We start from the raw sequence: 24,384 nt of genomic DNA on the forward strand, positions 1-24,384 counted from the left end.
CTACTCTAACCAGACCTTTCAATATTCAATCGGTTTCGATGAGATGCCCCTCATTCTTCTAAACTCAATGATTGATGGAGTAGATCAGCACAACACTGTGAGCTAAAAGGACCCACACTGTGCTGTACTGTTCTATGTTCTATTCACCACCTTTAAAGTTAACTTTGAACTTATTTGTTCATATTCAAACACATTCAAGAGCGGGCTCTCAATACTTGCATGCTACTTTCACTAGAAACTGATTTAATGTAGCCTCTGGATTAAAACTACACTGTGTTACCCTGCAAAATATAGTTTTTTGATGCTAAGGAACTGTTCTGTGATTCTGACTAAACTTGCAACTGGGTGAATAAGTTTCTGGTTTCACATCTGTGAACATGTTTGCTTGCGTCCCTTCTTGAAAAATTGTCCCTGATGTGAAGGTTGAATGCAAGGAGGGGTGTGGTGTTCTGCAGGATGTGTTTATACTTGTGCATCATGTTTATTTTGCCATAAGTTTCTGGCTAGTGTCAAGGTAACCTTAAGACCTCAGCTTACAGGAAGCCATTTTACACAACATTGTGACAGACAGAGAGCTGGGAGCAGTTAAAGGGTACTTGTGACTGACTGCTATTCATTTTAGTCAGACAAAAGTGAGATGCTGGGATTGGAATTTACAATGAGTTCATTAACATCATTCTGAACGTTTCAAAATTGCTACAAGTAGGTCTTGCTACAAGTAGATACAAATAGGCATCTGCAGACAAGGGATTCTGCAGATGCTGGAAATCCAGAGTAACACCTGAAAACACTGAAGGAACTCAGCAGGTCAGGCAGCATTGATGGAGAGGAATAGAGTGGACACTTCAGGCCCAGACTCTTCATCAGAACTGGAAATAAAGGAGGAAGAAACCAGGAGAAGAAGATGGGGGAGGAGAAGGAGTATAAGTGAGAAGGTGATAGATGAAGCCAGCTGGGTGGGTGGGTTATTCTGGATTCTTCACCTTTTGTTTCCAGTCACGATGAAGGGCCTTGGCCTGAAACATTGACTGCTTATTCCTTTCCATTTGCTTTTGTTGTAACACGAACAAAGTCACTGGAGAGATGTAGCTGATAGGTATGGAATAGTCTTTTATTTGACAAAATGAGACTTTGCAGGCAGCATATTGAGACCCTTTTGGAGGAGAAGGCCTGCACGACCCAGCATTACATGATACTTCATATGCTAAAGATCAAAGGACAATGGCTACCTATAAGACATTGAGCAGAGAGATTGTTCCAGAAATTTGACCAACTTCGTATGCCTGTTGTCTCTTTCCCTGCTGGCCGATTGCAGTTTAACCACATCCTTACTCTTTACCCCTTCAGTCTCTGATCGTTAAAACTCTGCAGAGGTTACCAGTGCTTACTCCCTTTCCAGGGGCACCAGCAAGGTAAATGTATCAGGCTCACAGGCACTCTAAGGTGAATAACTGCAAGGACCTCCCCCTGGTAGCACCACCTTCCGCACTGTCTAGCGGTCGATCGCTGGTCCAACCGCTGAAAGGGCCCAGCTTGTTTATATTTGCTCCTCATTCAGGCTGCGGGTAACTGCCTTTAGATGCCATGTGTAATTTCTTCTCTTTCTCAGTCTGCCATGCCATCGAAGTTGTGGAACCTGATGTCTCTATTGTCCCCTCCCATCTATTCTCCCCAATATCTTTTCTATTCTATAGTTTATAACTAATCATCTACCTTCATAACCAGTCTCCATTTTAGTGTACCATTACCATTACACTTTAACAGGTTATTCAAGGCTTTCTGTTGCACTCTCTCAGTGTCCTCTGCGTATGTGTTTGCTGTGGGTCTGTTTCCATCGGCTGCGGTCAGGTCTGGTGTAGCCGGCTGCTGCTCATCACTTAGGTTCTCTGCAATGGCGCTGTCACTGAGTACACTCGATCTCCTGCTCTGTCTGTGAGGGCAACAAGAAGGTGAGCAGCTTGCTTTAAACCGGAGCCCAGTGTTCCCACTGGCTACCACGCTGAGTCTGCACACAGACACGAGTGTCATTTGTCAGAAGTACTATCTGTGGTCCTATTCACCGGGAGCAAACCCTGCCCTTTCAGGCAGCACCCTCACCATGACTAGGTCACCTGGCCGTGGCAGGACCACCTCCTTTCCCTTTGGCTCTCTCTGATCACCTCTGTGCAGTTAATGTGTAGTAAAAATACACTGATACCTGGAAGATCCAATGATGAGTCAGTATCCTGGCAAAATCTACACCATGAAGATGAAAGAACACTGCAAGCAAATCTGTAAAAAGGTTGTTGAAAAGCACAAGTCAGGAGGTGGATACAAGAAAATTTCTGAGTCACTGATTATCCCTGGATTACAGTTAAGTCAATCATCAAGAATTGGAAAGAATATCGCACAGCTGTAAATCTGCCTGGGGCAGGCCGTCCTCAAAAACTGAGGTACTGTGTAAGAGGGGGACTAGCGAGGGAGGCCACCAAGGGACCTTTGACAAATCTGGAGGAGTTCCAAGCTTCAGTGGCTGAGATGGGAGAGATTTCACATACAACAAATGTTGCCTGGGTGCTTCACCAGTCACAGCTTTGGCAAAGAGAAAGCCACTGTTGAAAAGAAACACATATGAAATCTCAGCTAGTTTTCCAGAAGGCGGGTGGGAGACTCTGAAGTCAGCTGGAAGAAGGTTCTCTGGTCTGATGAAACCAAAATTGAGCTTTTTGGCCATCAGATGTTACAATGTTTGACATAAGCCAAACCCCACACATCATCAAAAACACACCAACCCTACCGTGAAGCACGGTGGTGGCTGCATCATGCTGTGGGGATGCTTCACTGCAGCAGGCCCTGGAAGGCTTGTGAAGGTAGAGGGTAAAATGAATGCAGCAAAATACAGGGAAATCCTGGAGTAAAACCTGATGCAGCCTGTGAGAGAACTGCGACTTGGAAGATTTGTTTTACATCAAGACAATGACCACAAGCATAAAGCCAAAGCTATGCAGGAATGGTTTAAAAACGACTAAGTTAATATCCTGGAGTGGTCAAGTCAGAATCCAGACCTTAATCGAATTGAGAATTTGTGGCTGGACTTGAAAAGGGCTGTTCAGTCACAGTCCCCATGCAATTTGACAGAGCTTGAACAGTTTTGTTCAGAATAGGGAAAATTTGCAGTGGCCAGATGTACAAAGCTGAGAGAGAGCTATCCACACAAACTCAAGGCTGTCATTGCTGCCAAAGGTGCATCTACTAAATACTGACTTGAAAGGGGTGAGTAATTATGCAATTAATTATTTTATATACAATAATTGTAATAAATTTAAATCAATTTGTAGAAATCTGTTTTCACTTTGACATGAAAGTATCTTTTCTGTTGATCAGTGTGAAAAATAACAAATTAAATCCACTGTGATTTGATGTTGTCAAAGAATAAAACATGAAAACATACAAAGGGGAGGAGGTGAATACTTTTTATAGGCACTGTATATCTTTGGGTGCATCTGGTGAACCTCAACCATTTCTTTGAGCCTGCACCAGAATTCTAGATTCCTGCAGGTGGCCTTAAGTGAGGGCAGCTCTGACATAATGCTCTGCTTCTCCCCGGACATGAAGGGCTTATGGATGGTTGTATTCAAGGTCAAGGGCTCAATTGGGTCATCAGGATTCTCAACCTGAGGTGCCATTCCAGCAGATTTATCTGTGGATAAGCTTTCCCTTGAATACCTCCATACAAATTGCTACGCAAAATATAAATGACGGATAATCATTAAACACTACGCACTTAAAATGGTAGAATATGTACTCTACAATCTGCCACTTATATGCATCGGAACTCACAATGCCGCTGGTATTCTTTTGCATCTAACGGTTACACCAAGGTTACAGACATATTGGTAAAAACGCACACAGGCACATTAAACTACAGTTCCCATAACAAGTATACACCTCCACTGGCATCCCAAACCTTCAATAACCACCCTTCGCAACTGGTGGCTCCATCTCACCAAATAAACACGCAAAATTTAATCTCTTGTATAAATACACATGCAGGCACACACACTATTACATTTATCGGTTCAGCTCTCTGCCACGTTCATACCTCACAATCTTGTAGCCACCAATCTGAACAGGTCCATGTGCGAGTGCTAATTTTAAAAATACTCTCCCACTTAGACTGCTGAGATCACTGACCACATGGGTGGGTTGCAAGAAGGTATCCCGAATGAGCCCCCGAACATTGTAACATGAACAAAGATGTAGCTGATAGGTGTGAAGTAGTCTTTTATTTGACAAAATGAGACACAGCAGGGATCATATTGAGCAAACATGAGGAAATCTGCAGATGCTGGAAATTCAAACAACAACACACACAAAATGCTGGTGGAACACAGCAGGCCAGGCAGCATCTATAAGGAGAAGCACTGTCGACGTTTCGGGCCGAGACCCTTCATATTGAGTCCCTTTCAGAGGAAATGGACTGCCCGATCCAACATTATATGGCATTTTATCAGAGGACAATTCCATATTAACAATGTATACAATACTTCCTTTGAATTGCATATAACTTTCACACCTCCTTCTTCGCAACCACACTCCATATAACCAAAATAAAGTTAATCTGCATTGTCTGTTTTTTCAGTCAATTGTTCTAGGAACCTATTGTCCAGGGCTGTATTTTAAATTTAATCTACAGTCCATGTTCAGGTTTAAAGATTGGTGGCTGAAGGTAATATTTTGCTCTACACTCCAAGTCCAGAATATGCTCTGACTGCTTTGTAAAGGCTATACATTGGTTGACTGTCTAGAGTATACTTGTTACTGGATTTACACAGACAACCAGTTCACTTGGATACAAAAGCACCAGCATTAATAGTGTTAGAGTAATCGAACATATCCTTATCACATCTGTAATTTAATAGATTAAATGCCTGTGAAAGAAAGATGGAAATATAACATTGATTATTTTCATAGCATAGGCAGTAACGATGCTGGAGAGGTTGTAATGGGGGACAACAGAATAGCGGATGAACTGAATAAGTATTTTGCATCAGTCTTCACTGTGAAAGACACTAGCAGTATGGTGGAAGTTCCCGGTGTCAGGGGGATGAAGCATGTGAAGTTCCATAACTAGAGAGAAGGTTCTTGGGAAACTGAAAGGTCTGAAGGTAGATAAGACACCTGGACCAGATGGTGTACACCCCAGAGTTCTGAAAGAGGTGCTGAAGAGATTGTGGAGGCATTAGTAATGATCTTTCAAGAATCGCCAGTTTCTGGAATGGTTCCAGAAGACTGGAAAATTGCAAATGTCACTCCATCTTCAAGAAGGGGGAAAGGGAGAAGAAAGGAAACCATCAGCCAATTAGCCTGGCCTCAGTGGTTGGGAAGATGTTGGAGTCTATTGTTTTTGGGGTACTTGGAGGTACGTGACAAAATAAGTCAAAGTCAGGTGGGGTGTGTTTTGAGGCTCTTGTACTTCCTTCCTGATGGCAACAAGCAAGACGAGAGCGTGGCCTGCATGCTGGGGGTCTGATGCACCATCAATAACTCTCGGAGACGGGAGGTGAACGATAGGCTTTTATTAGCAGCAAAACGGAGCACAGCATCTCGGAGATTGAGGGGGGAGCAGTTCCTCCAATTGCCTTTATACAGCGGTCTGTGGGAGGAGCCACAGGAGCAGTCAGCAGAGGGGCGTGTCCAGGCAGGTATACACATAGTTTACCACAGGGTCCTTGATGGTGGATGGCGCTTTCCTGTGGTAGTGTTGTTTGTAGATGTGCTCAATAGTGTGGAGAGCTTTTCCTGAGATGAAATAGGTTGTATCCACCGTTATTTGCAAGCTTTTTTGTTCTTGGGCACTGGTGTTTCCTACCAGACCGTAATGCAATAATTAATGACTAATTAATAAATTATTGCTATAAAATCATAATTTGAATAAAACATTTGAATTGGGTTAAGTAATATCCTGGGAATATTTTTCATGTACACTAATATTCATTAATTATACTCTACTTCAGTTGAAAATAGTTAGGACTAATTATTGCTGTTTCTTTTTTTTTACCAGAATGTACTTTATTTTACCAGAACGGGGAAATGCAGCTTTTATAACCTGAAATTATTTAACAACCTGCTTTTTTTCTGCTTTTTTAAAAACACCTTCAGTGGCTAACAAATGGATCCGAGAACATGGGCAGGAGTTTCAAAGAAAGTGTGGAGCTGACCCGAATGAGTAAGGAACCCATCTGTCACGGGCCCTCTTGGAGTGCAAGAACCTGTGCCGTTTGTGGAGAAGAGTGGCACCACGTGTTTCTGAAGGACTCTGAGAGCGAGGAAACATGGCCTACAGCCAAATCTGCTTTAGTACTGATTGCTGTAGGAGGAATGAAGTTGAGCAGCTGTTAAACTCCAGGCAATAAAACTCTTCATGTGTGCAAATCATTCACCGTCAGAACCACAGAAGTTATTGTTCCATATATCCATTTATTCTGTCTCTGAATGTGGTCAGGTCACAAATTCCTGCTGAAGGCAATTTAAAATCAAGTGCACCAGACTGAATCAACAGTGAAAAGTAAAATGAACTATTTTCCCAGGGCAGGAGAAAGAAAGACAAGTCCTTGAATAAATAAGAATGGTGAGATTAATTTGTAAAAGAAACTCACTAAAAAAGACTTAAATGGATGAACTGCAATTGTACATTTCTGAGGATAATTTCCATGGGAAATTAAATATGAAATGAAGAACTGGAAGAAAGCTTTTTTATTAAAAAAAATAACATTAAATGTCTTCAATACTATAAGAAAAGCAATTTGATTTTGTGATACAAATCTTGGCCCTTGATCCTACCTTCAACCTTGCCTTGAAAAAGAATGTCAAGGAAGATATCAAATTTATCATTGCTATTATTTTGTCACTGTAGTTTTATTATTCCCTCGGCAACTAAGCCATTCTGAATTTCATACTGCTAGCTCAGTCCACTGCAGGTTTCATCACATAACCTTCTCCAAATGATCTATCCAGTTCCATTCAAGGTTTTTTTTAGCATGTCGCACCAGACAGTCAGCCATTCTTGTCTGGCGTGTGGTGTCAGGATTGGTCTCCTTTCAGATTAACCAGGTCACGATATGAATGTTCCTGACTCGACCCTTGTTTTTTTTCACGAGGCCGAGTGGCTAGCTCGACGCTCAACCCAGCACGGATGGAAAGCGAGCTCAGGGGTGGCCCAACTTGGATTCGAACTCGGGAACCTTCGCTCTGGAGTCCGGCACCAATGCCATTGCGCCACCAGCCAGCCCATTCAATAGTTACCCAACATCTATTCTCACAGCACAATCTCCCCCCCATTTTCCCATGCAACCAGATACACTTGATTATTTGAGAGTCAAGAATTGTCCATCCTTTATATTTGTATTTATTTATTGAGCGACAGTGTGGAATAGCCCTTCCAACCAATCGAGCCACACTGCCCAGCTTTCCACCAACTTAATCCAATTTACAATGACTGAGGAACCTACCAACTGGTAGTTCTTTGGACTGTGGGAGGAAACTGATGCAGCCAGAGGAAACCCACGTAATCATGGGGAGAACACAGAAACTCCTTACAGGCTGCGATGGGAATTGTACCTGAGTCGCCTGCACTGTAAAGCATTGTGCTAATCACCACACTACTATGCCGCCCTTTTATTTCCTAATGTTCAATCATTTTTTAAAGCAAAAGCAATTAAAGATATTTATTAGAATCACATTACTTATTTCCCCTCAATTTTTTCTCTTCCAAATTTCTTGCAACTGTGTAATGGAAAGTAATCCATAACTCTTGGACCATCCTGGAGGGTAGCCATTCCTAGGGCAGGGACTACTCTTCTTGCAAATTTATCTTTTTACTCATCATGGTGACTAGATGCAAAATGAAGATAGATCTGGAATGGAACCAATTTATATTGGTATATCTAGTGAATTGGGATAATAAATAATCAAATCAATATGTGCAGCAAATTCACAATTTGATCTGAGTTACGGGCAATCAAGGCTCTCACGGGTTGTACCAAAACAGAAAAATTGGTCCTTTTTCAAGACCTGTATATTGAACTGCTTTGCATATTGTTTCAGTGGTTTCTATTGGCTTTGCTCCTTATGAAGGCAAATAATGGGACTAGAATTATCTATGTATCAAAATTCTTACCATATGGTATATAAACAGAAGAGATTCTGCAGATGCAGGAAATCCAGAGGGAAACACACGAAATGCTGGAGAACCTCAGCAACATCATTGAGCTGCTGGTGAATTCCACGAGGATTATGTGGAACACCAAATCTGATACACTTTCTCCAATTTCCCACAGGATAATTCTCTGATTAGCAAGCCAGGCTATTTGTTAAGCAAGGCACAGCAAGCATAGTTCACATCTGAGACTTGTAAAATGGTAAAGAATGCCTCGGTCTGCCTTACTATAATATTGAAGCTTTGAAACTATTTTGAAAAATACCACTGAAGTCTCAGGAGTCTATAAGAAAGAGTAATTCCTCCACTCCTCCATCACTAATACAAATTTAGGACTAAGACCAGGGAACAATAAAGGTTGCTGTGAAGCCATCTGTATGTTTATATTACATTTAAAAATAAGTTCTGATTCAAAAAGTGGTGGAGCAAGATACATAGGGGAAAAAAAGCACCAATCTGGTTAAAATTCTAGGGCAATTACTTGAAAAGTTAAGAGCTGCAGATGTGGGAGTCCCGTTCTGATTGCAACTTTTCACATGTAGCTGGCAGTTGGGGTTTGATTCCTACTGGTGACTGTAGGAAGTTTGTATGCTCTCCCTGTGACTGCGTGGGTTAACCTTCAACATTCCAAGGAGGCAGTGTTAGAGTCAGTGAGTAGTAGACTTGGCACATTGGTGCCGGAAGCGTGGCAACAGTCGCGGGCTGCCCCAGCATAATCCTCGGAGTGTTTGGGTCGTTGACGCAAACAACACATTTCACTGTATGTTTTGATATACATGTGACAAATAAAGCTAATCTTTAATCTTTTAAAATTTTCTAGTAGATCCAAGGGTAGAACAATTTGTTATGAATTAAATAACAGACAATGCTAGAACTCAGCAAAAACCAAGTTAAAGTCCTTTCATTAGAATAGATGAATAGTCTGTGAAACGTTAACTGCTTCTCTTTCCCCAGCTACCTGAGCTGCTGAATGTTTACAATATTTACTAATTTTATTTCAGATTCCCAACATCTGCAGTTCTCTTTCCAATTGTCATAAAGTATAGAAAACATTAGAATTAAAATTATAAATTCTGCAGCTGCTGGTAATCCAGAGTAACACACACAGATGCTGGAGGTACTCAGTAGGTCAGACAGCATCTATGGTAGGGAGTAAACAGTTAACATTTTGGGTGGAGACCCTTCATCAGGACTGGAAAGGGGAATAAACCACAATGAAAAGGTTGGGGGAGGGGAAGGTGTATAAGCTAGAAGGTGATAGATGAAGCCAACACGTACAAACAAGCTGGAGGAACTCAGCAGGTCAGGCAGCTTCTGTGGAAATGAGCAATCAACGTTTCCGGCCAAGACCCTTCGTCAGGACTGAAGAAGGAGCAGGCAGGGGCCTTATTAAGAAGGTGAGGGGTGGAAGGTGCTGGGTGAAAAACCAGAGGAAAGATCAAGGGGTGGGGAGGGGATAGGCCCGAGAGGTGAAGAAGGAATGTAAGGGGAAAGCACTATGGGTAGTAGAAGGAGGCAGAATCATGAGAGAGGTGATAGGCAGCTAAACAAGGAGGCAGAGTGAAAGTGGGATGGGGGAAGGGAGGGGGAGGGAATTACCGGAAGTTGAAGAATTCGATGTTCCTACCAAGGGGCTGGAGGCTACCCAGACGGTATATGAGGTGTTGCTCCTCCAACCTGAGTTTGGCCTCATCATGGCAGTAGAGGAGGCCATGTATGGACATATCCGAATGGGAATGTGAAGCAGAGTTGAAGTGGGTGGCAACTGGGAGATCCTGTCTGTTGTGGATGGAGTGTAGGTGCTCGACGAAGCAGTCCCCCAATCTGCACCGGGTCTCAACTGCAACGGAAGCACCGAATGCAATAATTACCCCAACAGACTCACAAGTGAAGTGTTGCCTCACCTGGAAGGATTGTTTGGGGTCCTGAATGGTGGTAAGAGAGGAGGTGTAGGGGCAGGTGAGTGGGGAAGATGGACTGAGAAGCTGGGAGGTGATAGGTGGGAAAGGTAAAGAGCTGATGAAGGAATCTGTTAGGAGAGGAGACTGGATCATGGGAGAAAAGGAGGGAGAAGGGGCTCCGGGGGAAGTAATAAACAGATGAAAACAGATAAGAGGGGAACGAAAGCAGGAAGTGGGAGGGGGAATTACTGGAAGTTAGAAAACGAGATGTTCATGCCATCAGGTTGGAAGCTACCTAGATGACTGGATGTCCCTCTAAACTCTTCTCCTCACCTGCCTATCACCTCCCCCATGGTGTCCCTCCTCCTTCTGTTTCTCCCATGGTAAGAGTCCTAGAGTGCTTCTATATAATGGTGTCATATACTGTATATGGTTATATGAGAACAAATGAAACTAATCCTACAATATATCATTTAACATTGTGAAGTTGATCAAGGAATACATCTTGGAGCTTTCTCCAGAACTTACATTGTTACTAGAAGGTGGTGACACTCATATGCACAAGTGTATGTGAATACTGTTATCAGAGTACATTAAGGGCTGAATGTGAGCCAGCAGTAGTCTCTTCTCTGATGGGGGTGGGACCCGTCATGATATTTCTGGCCTTTTCCTTGCACCCTTGTCATTACAGCAGATAGGTTCATGCTGGTGATGCTACTGAATCATCCATAAATTAGGCTACAGTACATTTGCTGACTTCCTTGAACTTATTTGTACAGTAAATAGCTACAGTTGTAGCAATAATTCCTGTGGCACCTCAAAGATTACAGGTTACCAAGTTAAAATTGACCCCCTTTTTGCTGGTATACAGGGCTAATATATTACTTCTGTTGTAAAGTAACCTTTTGAACCGCACCCTATCTGAAATCATTGCCAAAATGCCAAATATGCCATCTACTAGTTTATCCTCTGGATGATGCTTCCTTAAAGAACCACAATATATCAGCCACAAATTTCACTTGACAAAGCCATACTCATTCTGCTTGATCAAATTTTCTAGAGTTCTGCTTTTACATCTTTCATGGCAGATTCTAACATTTTCTTGATTGTACACACAAGACTAAAAGGCCTGCATGTTGCCTCCTACCATTTTTTTCTGAAAAGGCCCTGACTTTGTTTACCAACTGTTCAGAACCTATCCAGAATCCATGCATGTTTGGAAGTTTACAACCAATGCATTCATGAACACTGCAGCTGCTTATTTTGCTGGAGTCCATTGTTACCGATGTAAAAGAATATTTGGAGAATGAGGTCTGTAAGGCTTGGGAAAAACATTAATTACACTCGACAAATCCACTGATTTTTAAAGGATGTAACCTTTTGGGTGATTGGGGGTAGCCAGAGTGTGAAAAACAGTAGATGCGGTGTTTCTGGACCCAGGTTTTTGACCAGGTCTGATCTAAGTGACAGGTACTATCAAAGATAAAGAGCTAGTTGACAGACAGGTAATAGATTTAAGGCTTCTGAGTGGCAGTGACTAATGGAATACAGCAGAACTCAGTACTTGCATAACAGTTAGTCAATGCAACAATGATTTAGTTGAGGGACTTGAACATAATCTATCCATGTCTGTACATAAAAGGTGATTAGAAAGCTGTGAAGACGATGCAGAGAGGTCTCAGAGTTATATTGGCAGGTTACGTAAGTAGATAAATGCAAAACCAGGCACAGAATTAATGTAGCAAAATCTGAAAGGGAATATTTGAAAAGGGATAGATTAGGAAAGGTGGTGGTACAGCAAGATCAAGATGTCCTTATGCATCAGTTCATGCAGCTAATGCATACTGGCCAGGAAGTAAGTGGTACATTCACTTCTTCAGCGAGAAAGATTGAGCACAGGAGCATGAATGACTTACAAACATTAGTGCATGGTATCTGATATAAGCCCTGGCAGGAAGATAGAGATTTGACAATAAGTGAATCCAAAAACTGTCTCACAAAAAATTAAAACAAATTCCTAGTGGGTAATTGAGAGTGCATTTTGCCATTATTTTATTTATTAACCAATCTGTTTGCAGGCTTTGTCTTTTGGTTTCTTTGACTTGAGTTCACTATTACTTTCCTTCTTACACTGGGCTTGAAAATTTAACTTTTTGGATTAATATTTCTGAAGATTGTAATTAAGAAGGCAAACGGTGCATTGGCCTTCATCAATCGTGGGATTGAGTTTAAGAGCCGAGAGATAATGTTGCAGCTATATAGGACCCTGGTCAGACCCCACTTGCAGTACTGAATTCCAGTTGCCTCACTAAAGGAAGGTTGTGGAAACCATAGGAAGGGTGCAGAGGAGCATGCCTTATGAAAATAGGTTGAGTGAACGCAGCCTTTTCTCCTTGAGCAACAGAGGATGAGAGGCATTGACCTCGTGGAAAGTCAGAGGCATTTCTCCCCAGGGCTGAAATGGCTGCCACATGAGGGTACAAGTTTAAGGTGCTTGTCGGTACAGAGGAGATGCCAGGGGCAAGTTATTTTTTTTTAAAAAAACGCAGAGAGTGGTGAGTGCATGGAATGGGCTGCCGGCGCTGGTGGGCAACAAAAGTGTGGGTTATTCTTGTGGACTGCACGCAGGTGCTTACATTAGTCTGGTGTAATGCCCCATCTAGTGGCCAACTAAATAATTCTGAAATGTTTAAAGTTAGTTGTCATTTTCAGTAAAGAATTCAAATATTTAACACTCTGGTATTGAATTTATTCCTTGCATAATCATTACAGCAAGTTCAATTAAATTAGCAAATAAAGTTTCACAATAGTTTCACTCCTAACTACAAATTCAATTATTTAACATGTCGCTGGAGTGCAAGTGAAAAACACATTTATTTTAGCCATTGGTTTCATACATTTCTTCTCAAGAAACAGAATGAATTAAATCCAGCAATTATTTAAATTCTTGGAAATATAATTTTCTGGGTAGAAATGTGAAAATTCTTATTCAAAATGTCTATTAAAACTATATGGTATTGAGATTGTTTTACAATTCAGTACTAATGCTTACTTATGAGTGAATCTTTTATGATTTTTAATAGCAACCTCTGCTCTTTATTGAGACCATCATAACGGTAAGTTTGTGATTCATTACGTGATTTGCCATCAGCCAACATTTTAGGAAAAATGAAAAAGTGTGTCCAAGTCAAAAAATTAGAGCACACATTTAACTGTTTCAGTCATTTTTGTTTAGATGACAGATGATAAAAAGACACTTGTAAACGATTGAACAAAAATACTGGCTGGCTCAATGGGATTGAAGTTACAAAGTCACCTCTGAACAACCCCATTCAGACAAATTCACAAAAAAGGATTATATTCACCTTGACAACCACATTGTTACTCATACCACTAAGATGTGAATCAATGCCGGTATGTTAAGCATACAATCCTATCTAACAGAGTTCCATGCATGCTAACGTGCCTGATTGTATTGTCTGCAGAGCAATTTGGATGCTGCTTAAATCACTCTGGCTACTTCAAGCATTATGCATTTGCCTACAAGGCGAAAGAAATGCTCTCAGCTATTATTTCTGATTGCAGTCTTCCAAATCAGAAATGCATGCTGAGGGCAGTTGTTATCAAGATGTTCCTACTTCAGTCATTGATCATTTGTACATCTAGTTTTTATCACCAACACAAGGAACTAAAGCAGGGTACATAATGCATTGGACATTCAGAAACAAAGACCTGAGAAAATACAGATTCAGTGAGCACAATATAATTCAGCCAACTTCAAACGTGTTCAGACACTTCCTGCCACTGAGACAGAAAACAAATCAAATTCTAAACTACAGGGAAGTGTAAATCTAACCTGGTTGGGATTTTTTTTAAAAAACTTGTAGATTTACACTTAGAATTTTAATTCAAATTTTAGAATTTGATTCTTTTTCTATCTCAGTGGCAAGAAATTTTGATGCTAAGAAGTTGCTCTCTAAACCTAGTTTTTGAAAAATCCTCATACACTTTTCAAGGAACATTCAGTTAAACATACAGGATCAAGTGTCACATTAATAATTTACTTCTTTGAACACATTCCATCTTGAGCTCAACTTTGTCCATGTGTTCCAAAATAAATTCCAAGTGTACTTTTGAATATCTGTCCACAGGCATTGTGTGTTTGTTTCAGGAACAAAGATAGATTTTAGCAGTCACATTTAAAGAACTTAAAAGCTAAAGCTTTACATATATTCTGTACTAATCTGTTAATTTCAGCACACTGTACCTTTTCTCTTCTTTGTTATCTCTGATATTCATTCACAATTTGACAGGTAGAGGTACATGAGAGTAAGAAATGGCTAAATGAAAACAATACAAGGCATGACATTGTTGAAGCCTGAAGGTCCACAAACTTCAATTCACAAAATAAATCACCTCTCAGAAAATGCTTTGTTATTAATGAACTATTCTTCAAACACAAAAATCACTGCAAACTAGCACATCAGATTTTTAAGAACAGATCTGGGATTTGATTCATGGTCTTGAAACTGAGCTCCATAATGATTAAAACAAAACTGCATCTGAATTTAACAAATAGATTAATAATACAGCAAAGAAAAAAAAACTGGGCAGTTTGTTTCTAATTATTCGTGCCAAGTTAAATCAAACTTCATTAAAACATTACAAGTTGAACTAAAAAAATCAAATTTTAGAAAGAGACCCATTTCTTACCTCCCTGAAGTCAGTCTACATAATTCACTCTCAAATTTGCAAAATATAATTTTCCTTTTATTTCAAAAAATATATAACTTGTGCTAATAATTTGTAGGAAACATGCTTCATTCACCATTAGCAAAATCAATAGTGGGAGTTAAATAGCTTTGGGGTTGTCAGACTTGAACAGAAACATCAAAAGAGTATTTAAAAAGTTGAAAATTGTTAAAAATATAAATTTTGAGTATGGGGGGGGGGTCACATGTTAAGTTTGTTAAAGGCTAACCTGGAACTGACAACAGAAGGGCCTATTCATCTTCACAAGGTTAAGAATACATAACTAAAAACTTAAACTTTCTACAAGACAGGCAGCGTCTATGGATAGAGAAAATGTTAAATGTTGTGACTTCTCATCAGTCTAAACACAGAGCTAAACTTCCAGAGAAAAAGGGAAAGAAGCAGAAAGCATGGAAGCATTTAAGAATCAATTAGGCACCATAGGGCATTTCTGGAAAGATATTAAACATGCTCAAATGGTCTCTCATCCTCTATTAACTTATTCTGAGACAAGTCAGCATTGTACTTATCCCTTCTGTTTTTGCATAAAATACAAAAAGGGATTGTATGTTAAATAGAGTACTACATTGAAAAATGTGTGTCAGGAGGATGTGCTTTAAAACAGCTGGTTGAGCTGCAGTAGAAACGGAGAACCTGAAAATGTAGATGGTGGATGTTCTGCCCAGTTTCAATTAAAATTTGGAGGAGTCCAAAATTGGGTATTAGGCTACAATTTGTACATTGAAGAGCCAAAGAATCTTGGACAAACAAAGTCATTTTCCATATAACTGAGGTAATTTTAGAATCGAGAATGGGAGCTTGAATCCAAGGAGTTCAACCCGAAGCCTCATATCTCCCTCTCTATCGTTTCCTTCAGGTACAATAGAACACTGACTTTGCATAACAATTTATTAGATTTGTAAGCAGGAGATCACTGTTTTAGAAATCTTTCTAAAGGAAGCTAAATTATCATTTATTGATGTTACTGCCCATACCAATGTTCACATGCAGCTGTGCAATGTTCCAGTTATACAAAGACATTTCACCTAGATGTTGCCTGACTTGCAGCAGACACTATTATCACTAGCATTTGCAGTGTTTTAGCTTCTGCTTCTGCTTCTGCAATCTGTTTTGATGTAGAGCAGTTTTGTACATGAAAGTCGAGCTATTCCAGGTCACCTGAGAGTTTTGTTATATCCCTTACACTTCCACACTTGGTACAATAAGTCCAGCCTCGTATTGAAGTGGGTTGGAGAAAATGCTTAGGCAGCTCATGGGATCTGATAACTCTTTCCAAATATATAACTGTACTAAATTTATTTTAAAATCTCTTGTGATTCTGAATGCTGTACAGAACTAGCAAACATCCTCATGCAGAGATTACTCCTGATGAATACAATGCACACTATTGAATAAACTGCAGTATAACTTGTATTTTGCCAACATCTTAAGACAATAGTGTAATTATGATTTAAACACATTTCAAAATAAACAGTTTCGATTAAACTAGTTTAAATAAACATTTTATCTCATCACAAAAGAAATCAAAACATGTGCAAAATCATTTGTTTCTCAACAATTAAGGCCAATAAAGCTTGATCCCAGAAGCACATTCTAAAGTCACTTTAAATCAGATTTAAGTCTCAGTAAGAGTATTTGCATTCTGATGGCTACAATTGCAAAACAATATCCAGCAGCTTATTATATTTGGTTGAGTTGTCTTACATACTGCACTTGTATTTCTGTTTTATTTTATTCCTTTGATTTCTGACTTTGGAAATACTTCACTAAAGAAATAATGAACTCAATTTTAAACCACACTCAAATTTAACCACAGGAATTACTATCTCAAACACATAGCTCCAAAGCACATCTTACATCTTTAACCAACAGTACAAAAGGAAATACTTCCAGGATCTAAAGCAGAATATGCGCAAGAAGAAAAGATACACTATCTGAATAAGCAATCCCCTTTTAATAGTTTAAATCTTCGAATCACAAACAGGTTGTACTTTTGAGCCATTGTGCAGCTCCAGATTCTATCAATGAACACAAGCTAATAGTGGAGTGGAGGAGGAATGCAGAGTTCTGTTGTCCCAGCTTCACTGTATTACAGATTACATGGATGGCAATATGTGGATACATCACAGTGGCCCCTGGTGCAGCTTTGTGCAGTCAAAGTTGAATCTGAAGGCTGTTGAATCTATTAAAAACCGGGATAAATGCTGAAACAGAGAAAAAGACATGGAAACCATCTCAAGTTTACTGTTAATGTACAAGCAACAAGATACTCTAATGAGTCAGCAACATTATCCATGCACAAATAAGGTATAATTCAGGGAGTGCTACCATTGTGATTAAATTATAGAGCTAACATTGAGAGGCCAGAGGGCTGATCTGGAAATATAATTTGAGTACAATCACAAAAGTATGCAAATTTAAATTCAAATATTTAAGTAAATACGTGGAGGTCAGTGACCAGTGGTGCTCCACAGTGATCTGTCCTGGTACCCTGCTCTTTGTAATTTTTATAAATGAATTGGATGAGGAAGAAGGGTGGATTAGGAAGTTTGCAGATAACATGAAGGTTGGTGGTGTTGTGGATGGTGTAGAAGGTTGCTGTAGATTACAATGGGACATTGATAGGATGCAGAGTTGACAATAGCAGATGGGAGTTCAATCCGGAAAAGAGTGAAGTGATTCACTTAGGAAGGTCAAATTTGAAGGCACTACAAAGTTAATGGCACATTCTAGGCAGTGTGGAAGACAGAGGGATTTTGGGATCAACATTTATAAATCTCTCAAAACTGCAGTCACAAATGCATGGAATGTGCATGGAGAGGCACAAGTATCGGGGAGGTGGTAGAGGCAGATTCATTAGGAACATTAAGCACATGGGTGAAAGAAAAATGAAGAGCTATGTGGGAAGGAAGGTTTAGATTGATCGTGGAGAAGGTTAAAAGGCCAACATAATCAGAAATGGTAAGCTCTCTATAATGGTACTCATTAAACTAGACTGCATATACTAAAGTCCTTAAGGGAAGGAAGTTTAATATCTTTATCCCATCTGATGTATACATGATTCTGACCTATAAATGTTGTTGACTCAACTGTCTTCTTGGTTCATGGCCAATTAGAAGTCAGCAACAATTTGCCAGTGATACATCACATGAATGAAGATAAAAATATTAACCCTTTTTTCTATATTTAAACAATGGCACTAGGGCTGAAGACCGAATTAGTCAAATTATAATTACTGTTTACAAGCTGTATAGAAAATCTCCAGCCTTGAAATGTTTACCATGTGGAAAACCCAAGGCATAGCTTTCATTAACGAGCACCATCCTTTCTGTGGTTGGAGAACGCTCTTGGAAAAAGCACCCTGGAGCAGCTTGCCAGAGGAAAGAAAATTACATTTTTTGTGTACAATTACCAGTACATGCACGTCACTTTAAATAATATTTTTATACACATAAACTATCTGAAAATAAAATTCACATGTGGGAGAACTTTAGAGGGGTTCCTATCCATGAGGTTGCAATCCTGCCTCAGACCAATTACTTCAATGAATATTAGAGCTCAAATACAAAAAGAACAAAGAAAAAAATGTAAACTCTGAGAAGCAACTGAATAAGGTTAAATTAATTTAAGATGTAAAACTATTTTGAAGCCTCAGAGACAGTCAAATGCCTGACAGCTTTATCTCCTTGGCTGGTTTACTTAAAAAAAACAAATGTCTTTTAAGTTAGACAAACATGTTACTAGTTCCATGCTATATTTGGTTCCCACTGACTATATTAAATTTTTTTAATAAGAACATTGATTGTTTGAACTCTATCTATGGTAATACCACAAGACACAGGAGCTGAATTAGGCTATTTAGCCCACTGAGTCTGTTCTGCCATTCCATCGTGCCTGATCCCGAATCCCACTCAACCCTATACACCTGCCTTCTTGCCATATCCTTTGATGTCCTGACTGATCAGGAAACTATCAATTTTCACCTTAAATGTACCCACAGACTTGGCTTCCACTGTAGTCTGTGGCACAGCATTGTACAGATTCACTACTCACTAGCTAAATAAAGTTCTTCCTTACCTCTGATCTAAAAGGTCACACCTCAATTTTGAAGCTGTGCCCTTTAGTTTTGGAGAGCTGCACCATAGGAAACAATATCTCCACATCCACCCTATCTAGTCATTTAAGCATTTGGTAGGTTTCAATGTGACCCCCCCCCCCTCTTCTAAATTCCAGTGAGTACAGGCCCAAAGCTGCCAAAAGCTCCTCAAAAAAGCTCCTTAACCCCTTCAGTCCCAAAATGATCCTCGTGAATCTCCTCTGGACTCTCTCCAATGACAACACATCCTTCCTGAGATATGAGGCCCAAAACTGTTGACAATACTCCAAGTGTGGCCTGACTAGTGTCTTATAAAGGCTCAGCATTATCTCCTTGATCTTATATTCTACTCCCCTTGAAATAAATGCCAACATTGCATTTGCCTTCTTTACTACAGACTCAACCTGTAAATTAACTGACTTCTTGCACAAGGACTCCTAAGTCCCTTTGTACATATGATGTTTGAACCTTCTCCCCATTTAGATTATAGTCCACAGTATTGTTCCTTCTGCCAATATGCATTACCATACATTTTCCAACACTATATTCCTTCTGTCAATTTTTTGCCTATTTTTCCAATTTGTCTGTCCTACTGCAATCGCATTGCTTCCTCAGCACTATCTACCCCTCCGCCTATCTTTGTATCATTTGCAAACTTTGCCACAGTCATCAATTCTGTTATCTAAATCATTGATAAACAATGTGAAAAGTAGCAGTCCCAATGCTGACCCCTGAAAAACACCACTAGTCACGAGCAGCCACCCAGAAGAGACGCCCTTTATTCCCACTCACTGCCTCCTGCCTATTAGCCATTCCACTCCATGTCAGCATTTTTCCTGTAATGCCATATGATTTTATCTTGTTTTTACGCAGTCCTTAACTTCCCTTGTTAGCCACGGTTGCCTAGACTTGAAGTGGGTGAGTAATTATGCAATCAATTATTCATAATAAATATAGACCAATTTGCAGAAATTTGTTTTCACTTTGATTAACAGAAAAATACCGTATTGTGTCAGTGTTAAAAACAAAAACCAAATTAAATCCACAATGATTCAATGTTGTAAAATATTAATAAATGAAAACTTCGGGAGGGAGTTGAATAAATTTTATAGGCACCGCATGTACAGGCAGTCCCCAGGTTACGTATGAGTTCCGTTCCTGAGTCTGTCTTTAAGTCGGATTTGTACGGAAGTCAGAACAAGTACATCCGGTATTAGCTAGTGTCAGTTAGTCAAACGTTTGTCTTAGTATATATTTTACCTTTCTATGCATATAAAACACTTAAGAAATGTATGTATTCCAATAATTAAACCACTGAGTTGCTTAGTAATAATTGTAGCTTTCATCAGGGCAGGGGGTTTCACGTGCTCTGTTATTCTCACTTTATCCGTTATCCTTTAAAATTGTTCCAATCGTTGACCAACGCTTTTCCAATGACTGATGGCGTTTCACCTCTTTCCAAACGCTTTATTATTTCCACTTTATTTTCAATCGCGATCGCTTCCCGTCAATGGAGCAGAAACACTGCGGGTGGCAGGTCCCAGCCTGCACCGGCTCCTGAGCTCCGCTGGGTTCTAACGACCACAGCACTGATTCCCCGGGTGCTAAAATGCACTGCACTGAGACAGGTTAAATGGGACAAGTGGGGGCTGTGCTGAGTTTGGGTATTTGATCCTCCACAATATTCCGCATGGGAATTTAAACTGGAGGTGGCAGTGTTTTTTTTACAAGGTCGAGTTGTGAGCTCGATATCAACCCGGCATGGGACCGGTCTGTCACCAAATCGAACTCGGGAACCTCCGTTTTCTCTAGCCCGGTGCTGATCTGACTGTGCCACCAGCTGACTGGACGGGGTGGGGGGCGGGGTCAGGGTGAATCTTACTAAGAAAAATTTAAGCCAAATACAAAGTTAAACACTCAACACAGTGACAACAGCAACAACATAAAATGGTGGACGGTGTTCTCCTTCCTCGGTTTGTAAGTACGAGTTGTCTGTAAGTTGGACGTTCGTAACTCGGGGACTACCTATACAAATAAAGCTCATTCAGGGGCCCCTTGCACAATGATTTAGGCATTTGGTTATAAAAATAATGGGATAAATATATAAAGGCAATAGGGAAGATGCAATATAGCTCATATTATATTTTCTAATTATAGCACATCATAATGAGCAGAAACTGGGAAGTAGGCTTATTCAGAACTCCTGCAGAGAAGATGAATGGTGAATTTTTAGGTTTCATTATGACATTGCAAGGTTGCTGGAAAGCAAGTTACCAGACCGTGTTTGCAGCTTAGTGAGATAGGAGTGAGCACAAGATTATCATAATCAAAGAGATAAAGAGGAAGGAAATAACAAAAAAAGCTTACACTGATACTATTTATGAAGTGGAGTCATAAATTATGTGAATACAGAAATATTAAAGAATTTGTAAATCAAAAAAAAACCCAGATTTGTCGTGGTGGGAGATTTTAATTTCCCAAATATCAATTGGAATCTCCCTAGAGCAAGGGGTTTAGATGGGGTGGAGTTTGTTAGGTGTGTTCAGGAAGGTTTCTTGACACAATATGTAAATAAACCTACAACAGGAGAGACAGTACTTGATCTGGTATTGGGAAATGAACTTGGTCAGGTGTCAGATCTCTCAGCGGGAGAGCATTTTGGAGATAGTGATCATAATTCCCAACTCCTTTACAATAGCATTGGAGAGAGATAGGAACAGACAAGTTGGAAAAGCATTTATTTGGAGTAAGAGGAATTATGAGGCTATCAGGCAGGAACTTGGAAGCTTAAATTGGGAACAGATGTTCTCAGGGAAAGGTATGGAAGAAATGTGGCAAAATGTTCTGGGGATATTTGTGTGGAGTTCTGCATAGATAAGTTCCAACGAGACAGGGAAGTTATGGTAGGGTACAGGAACCGTGGTGTAAGGTTCAGAGAGCTAGGTAATGTTAGAGATATAGAAGATTATAAGACTAACAGGAAGGAGCTTGCGGGGGTGTTAATCATGACCGGAATACAGCGATACTCGAAGCAGGTTCCTTATGTCCAGTCTATTCCGCAATTTAGTTTTCGTGTCTCTCGTCTCTCAGCTGCTGTCCTGCTTGCTCGCGTTTTTTTCCCGCTGAAAAAACTCAACGGATTTGTCTTTAAGTGCAGGGTGCTTAGACTCAGGGTATTGAAGCAGTTTTGAAGGCTTCATTGCCTCATTAGGCAGCCTCCTGCCTGCCCACCCGCCCGCCCGCCACCAGACGCCTTGGCCAGGTGCAGCTGATTGTGAGTGGGGTGAGAGGACAAGGTAAGGGCCGGAGGTCCCCGTGTCAGGGCTGCAGCAGTCAACAGTCTGGAGAGAGTGACTGACCGAGCGAGGAGTGCGTTAGGACGCGCCCACCCCCTTGTAGGATCTATCGGCCGACAAAAGTTTGCTTCAGTAGATCGCAACGCAGTAGCTGCTCTGCTACTTACGAAACCCTGAGCCTGAATTAGGTCGTCTGCAAATATTTTAGCACTGTGCTCCCCACGAACATTCAGTGTACTAAACAGACCATCTGTCTGCTCTCCAGGCCAGTAGCAATGGCACTTCCTGCCGACCAGTTACCCGAGGCCAACCAGTGATCCCTGGCATGCTTGGGTAATGACTTCATGTGTATTCAAGTTCAACAGTGGGCGTGACAGGGAATGTGGAAAGGTGCAGCTGACTCGTATCATTTCCCTGCGGCCTGGTGGTTGGGGACCACTGAAGTACACTGTGTAGTGTGTGGCGGGGGAGCTATATGCATGTGCACTGGGCAGAAAGAAAGGAACTAAAACCCTGCAACCCAGAAACAATCTCTCAACAGTATTTGTGTATTTATTTTTCATTTTTAATTCTGGATCTACTGGGAAAGTCTCAAAGATCAACAGGTTGGCGACCACTAGGTAAGTAAGTTTGCTGATGATACAAAGGTTGGGGGTGTTGTGGATAGTGTAGAGGGCTGTCAGAGGTTGCAGTGGGACATTGACAGGATGCAAAACTGAGCTGAGAAGTGGCAGCTGGAGTTCAACCCAGTTAAGTGTGAAGCAGTTCATTTTGGTAGGTCAAATATGATGGCAGAATATAGTATTAATGGTAAGACTCTTGGCAATGTGGAGGATCAGAGGGATCTTGGGGTCTGAATCCATTGGATGCTCAAAGCAGCTGCGCAGGTTAACTCTGTGGTTAAGAAGGCATACGGTGTATTGGCCTTCATCAATCATGGAATTGAATTTAGGAGCCAAGAGGTAATGTTGCAGCTATATAGGACCCTGGTCAGACCCCACTTGGGAGTACTGTGCTCAGTTCTGGTCGCCTCACTACAGGAAGGATGTGGAAGCCATAGAAAGGGTACAGAGATTTACAAGGATGTTGCCTGGGTTGGGGAGCATACCTTATGAAAACAGGTTGAGTGAACTCTGCCTTTTCTCCTTGGAGTGACCGAGGATGAGAGGTGCATAAGATGACAAGAGGCACCGATCGTGTGGGTAGTCAGAGGCTTTTTCCCAGGGCTGGAATAGCTGCCACAAGAGGGCACAGGTTTACTCCCAAGCACATTTGGGAGTAGGTACAGCGGAGATGTCAGGGTTAAGTTTTTATAAACGCAGAGAGTGGTGAGTGCGTGGAATGGGCTGCCGGCAACGGTGGTGGAGGTGGATATGACAGGGTCTTTTAAGAGACTTTTGGATAGGTACATGGAGCTTAGAAAAATAGAGGGCAATGGGTAAGCCTAGTAATTTCTAAGGTAGGGACATGTTTGGCAAACATTTGTGGGTTGAAGGGACTGTACTGAGCTGTAGGTTTCCTATGTTTCTAACTGTAGAATGGACATTATTCTCATTAACGCATTCTTGAACCCTAATGATTATCAGGATCAGAAAGGAAGTTATACGAGACATAAGATCCACCACCATCTTACTGATGAATCTATTGATCTGTCTTCATGCTGTAATCAATCAAATGCAGTACAGAAAAGAATGCGTTAAACACTCTTACCTTTGGATGTCACCCTTTGATTCTGTAAACTTATTACGAATCATGAACGTTGCAACTGCCTCTGCCACCTACAAAAATATTACTATTACTACAAAATTGATGATGTCAAGGGTTATTAAATTTGAACTCTAGTTAAGGAAAAAAAATCACTGCAGTCAACCTGTGTTTCAAATGGTAAATTTGTTAAAATTACATTGGCTTTTCAAACTAAAAGGAACTTTAAGAAAATAAAACTTCTAAAAAAATACACAAACCTAAACTGGAAAATACTGGAGACCTGCGCAGCAGCTCTGAAAACTCTGTAAAAGTCCTCAAACATGAAGTGATTTTTATCTTCTCTGATACAGAGGGCAAACTTGGTTTTATTTTAGGCTTGTACCATTTCCAAGTTTAATAGATCTTAAATCTTAT

The 24,384-nt window shown here is 40.5% G+C and overlaps 2 protein-coding genes across 3 annotated transcripts in view; one reads left to right on the forward strand and one right to left on the reverse strand.

Moving 5' to 3' along the window:
- p4ha3 (prolyl 4-hydroxylase, alpha polypeptide III) overlaps nt 1-7,648 on the forward strand; it is a 78,094-nt gene extending 70,446 nt beyond the window's left edge. The window contains exon 13 of the mRNA XM_059963932.1: nt 6,142-7,648. Within this exon, the coding sequence (XP_059819915.1) occupies nt 6,142-6,212 (71 nt within the window). The 3' untranslated portion in view covers nt 6,213-7,648. The remainder of the gene's footprint in view (nt 1-6,141) is intronic.
- Nucleotides 7,649-14,966: 7,318 nt separating this feature from the next.
- ppme1 (protein phosphatase methylesterase 1) overlaps nt 14,967-24,384 on the reverse strand; it is a 57,523-nt gene continuing 48,105 nt past the window's right edge. For both annotated transcript variants that reach the window (XM_059963934.1, XM_059963935.1), the window contains 2 exons: nt 23,974-24,041; nt 14,967-17,075 (listed from right to left, as the gene is read on the reverse strand). In XM_059963934.1, the coding sequence (XP_059819917.1) occupies nt 17,057-17,075; nt 23,974-24,041 (87 nt within the window). In that variant the 3' untranslated portion in view covers nt 14,967-17,056. The remainder of the gene's footprint in view (nt 17,076-23,973; nt 24,042-24,384) is intronic.

The sequence above is a fragment of the Hypanus sabinus genome, chromosome 3, assembly GCF_030144855.1.
Source record: "Hypanus sabinus isolate sHypSab1 chromosome 3, sHypSab1.hap1, whole genome shotgun sequence".
NCBI classification, from domain to species: domain Eukaryota; kingdom Metazoa; phylum Chordata; class Chondrichthyes; order Myliobatiformes; family Dasyatidae; genus Hypanus; species Hypanus sabinus.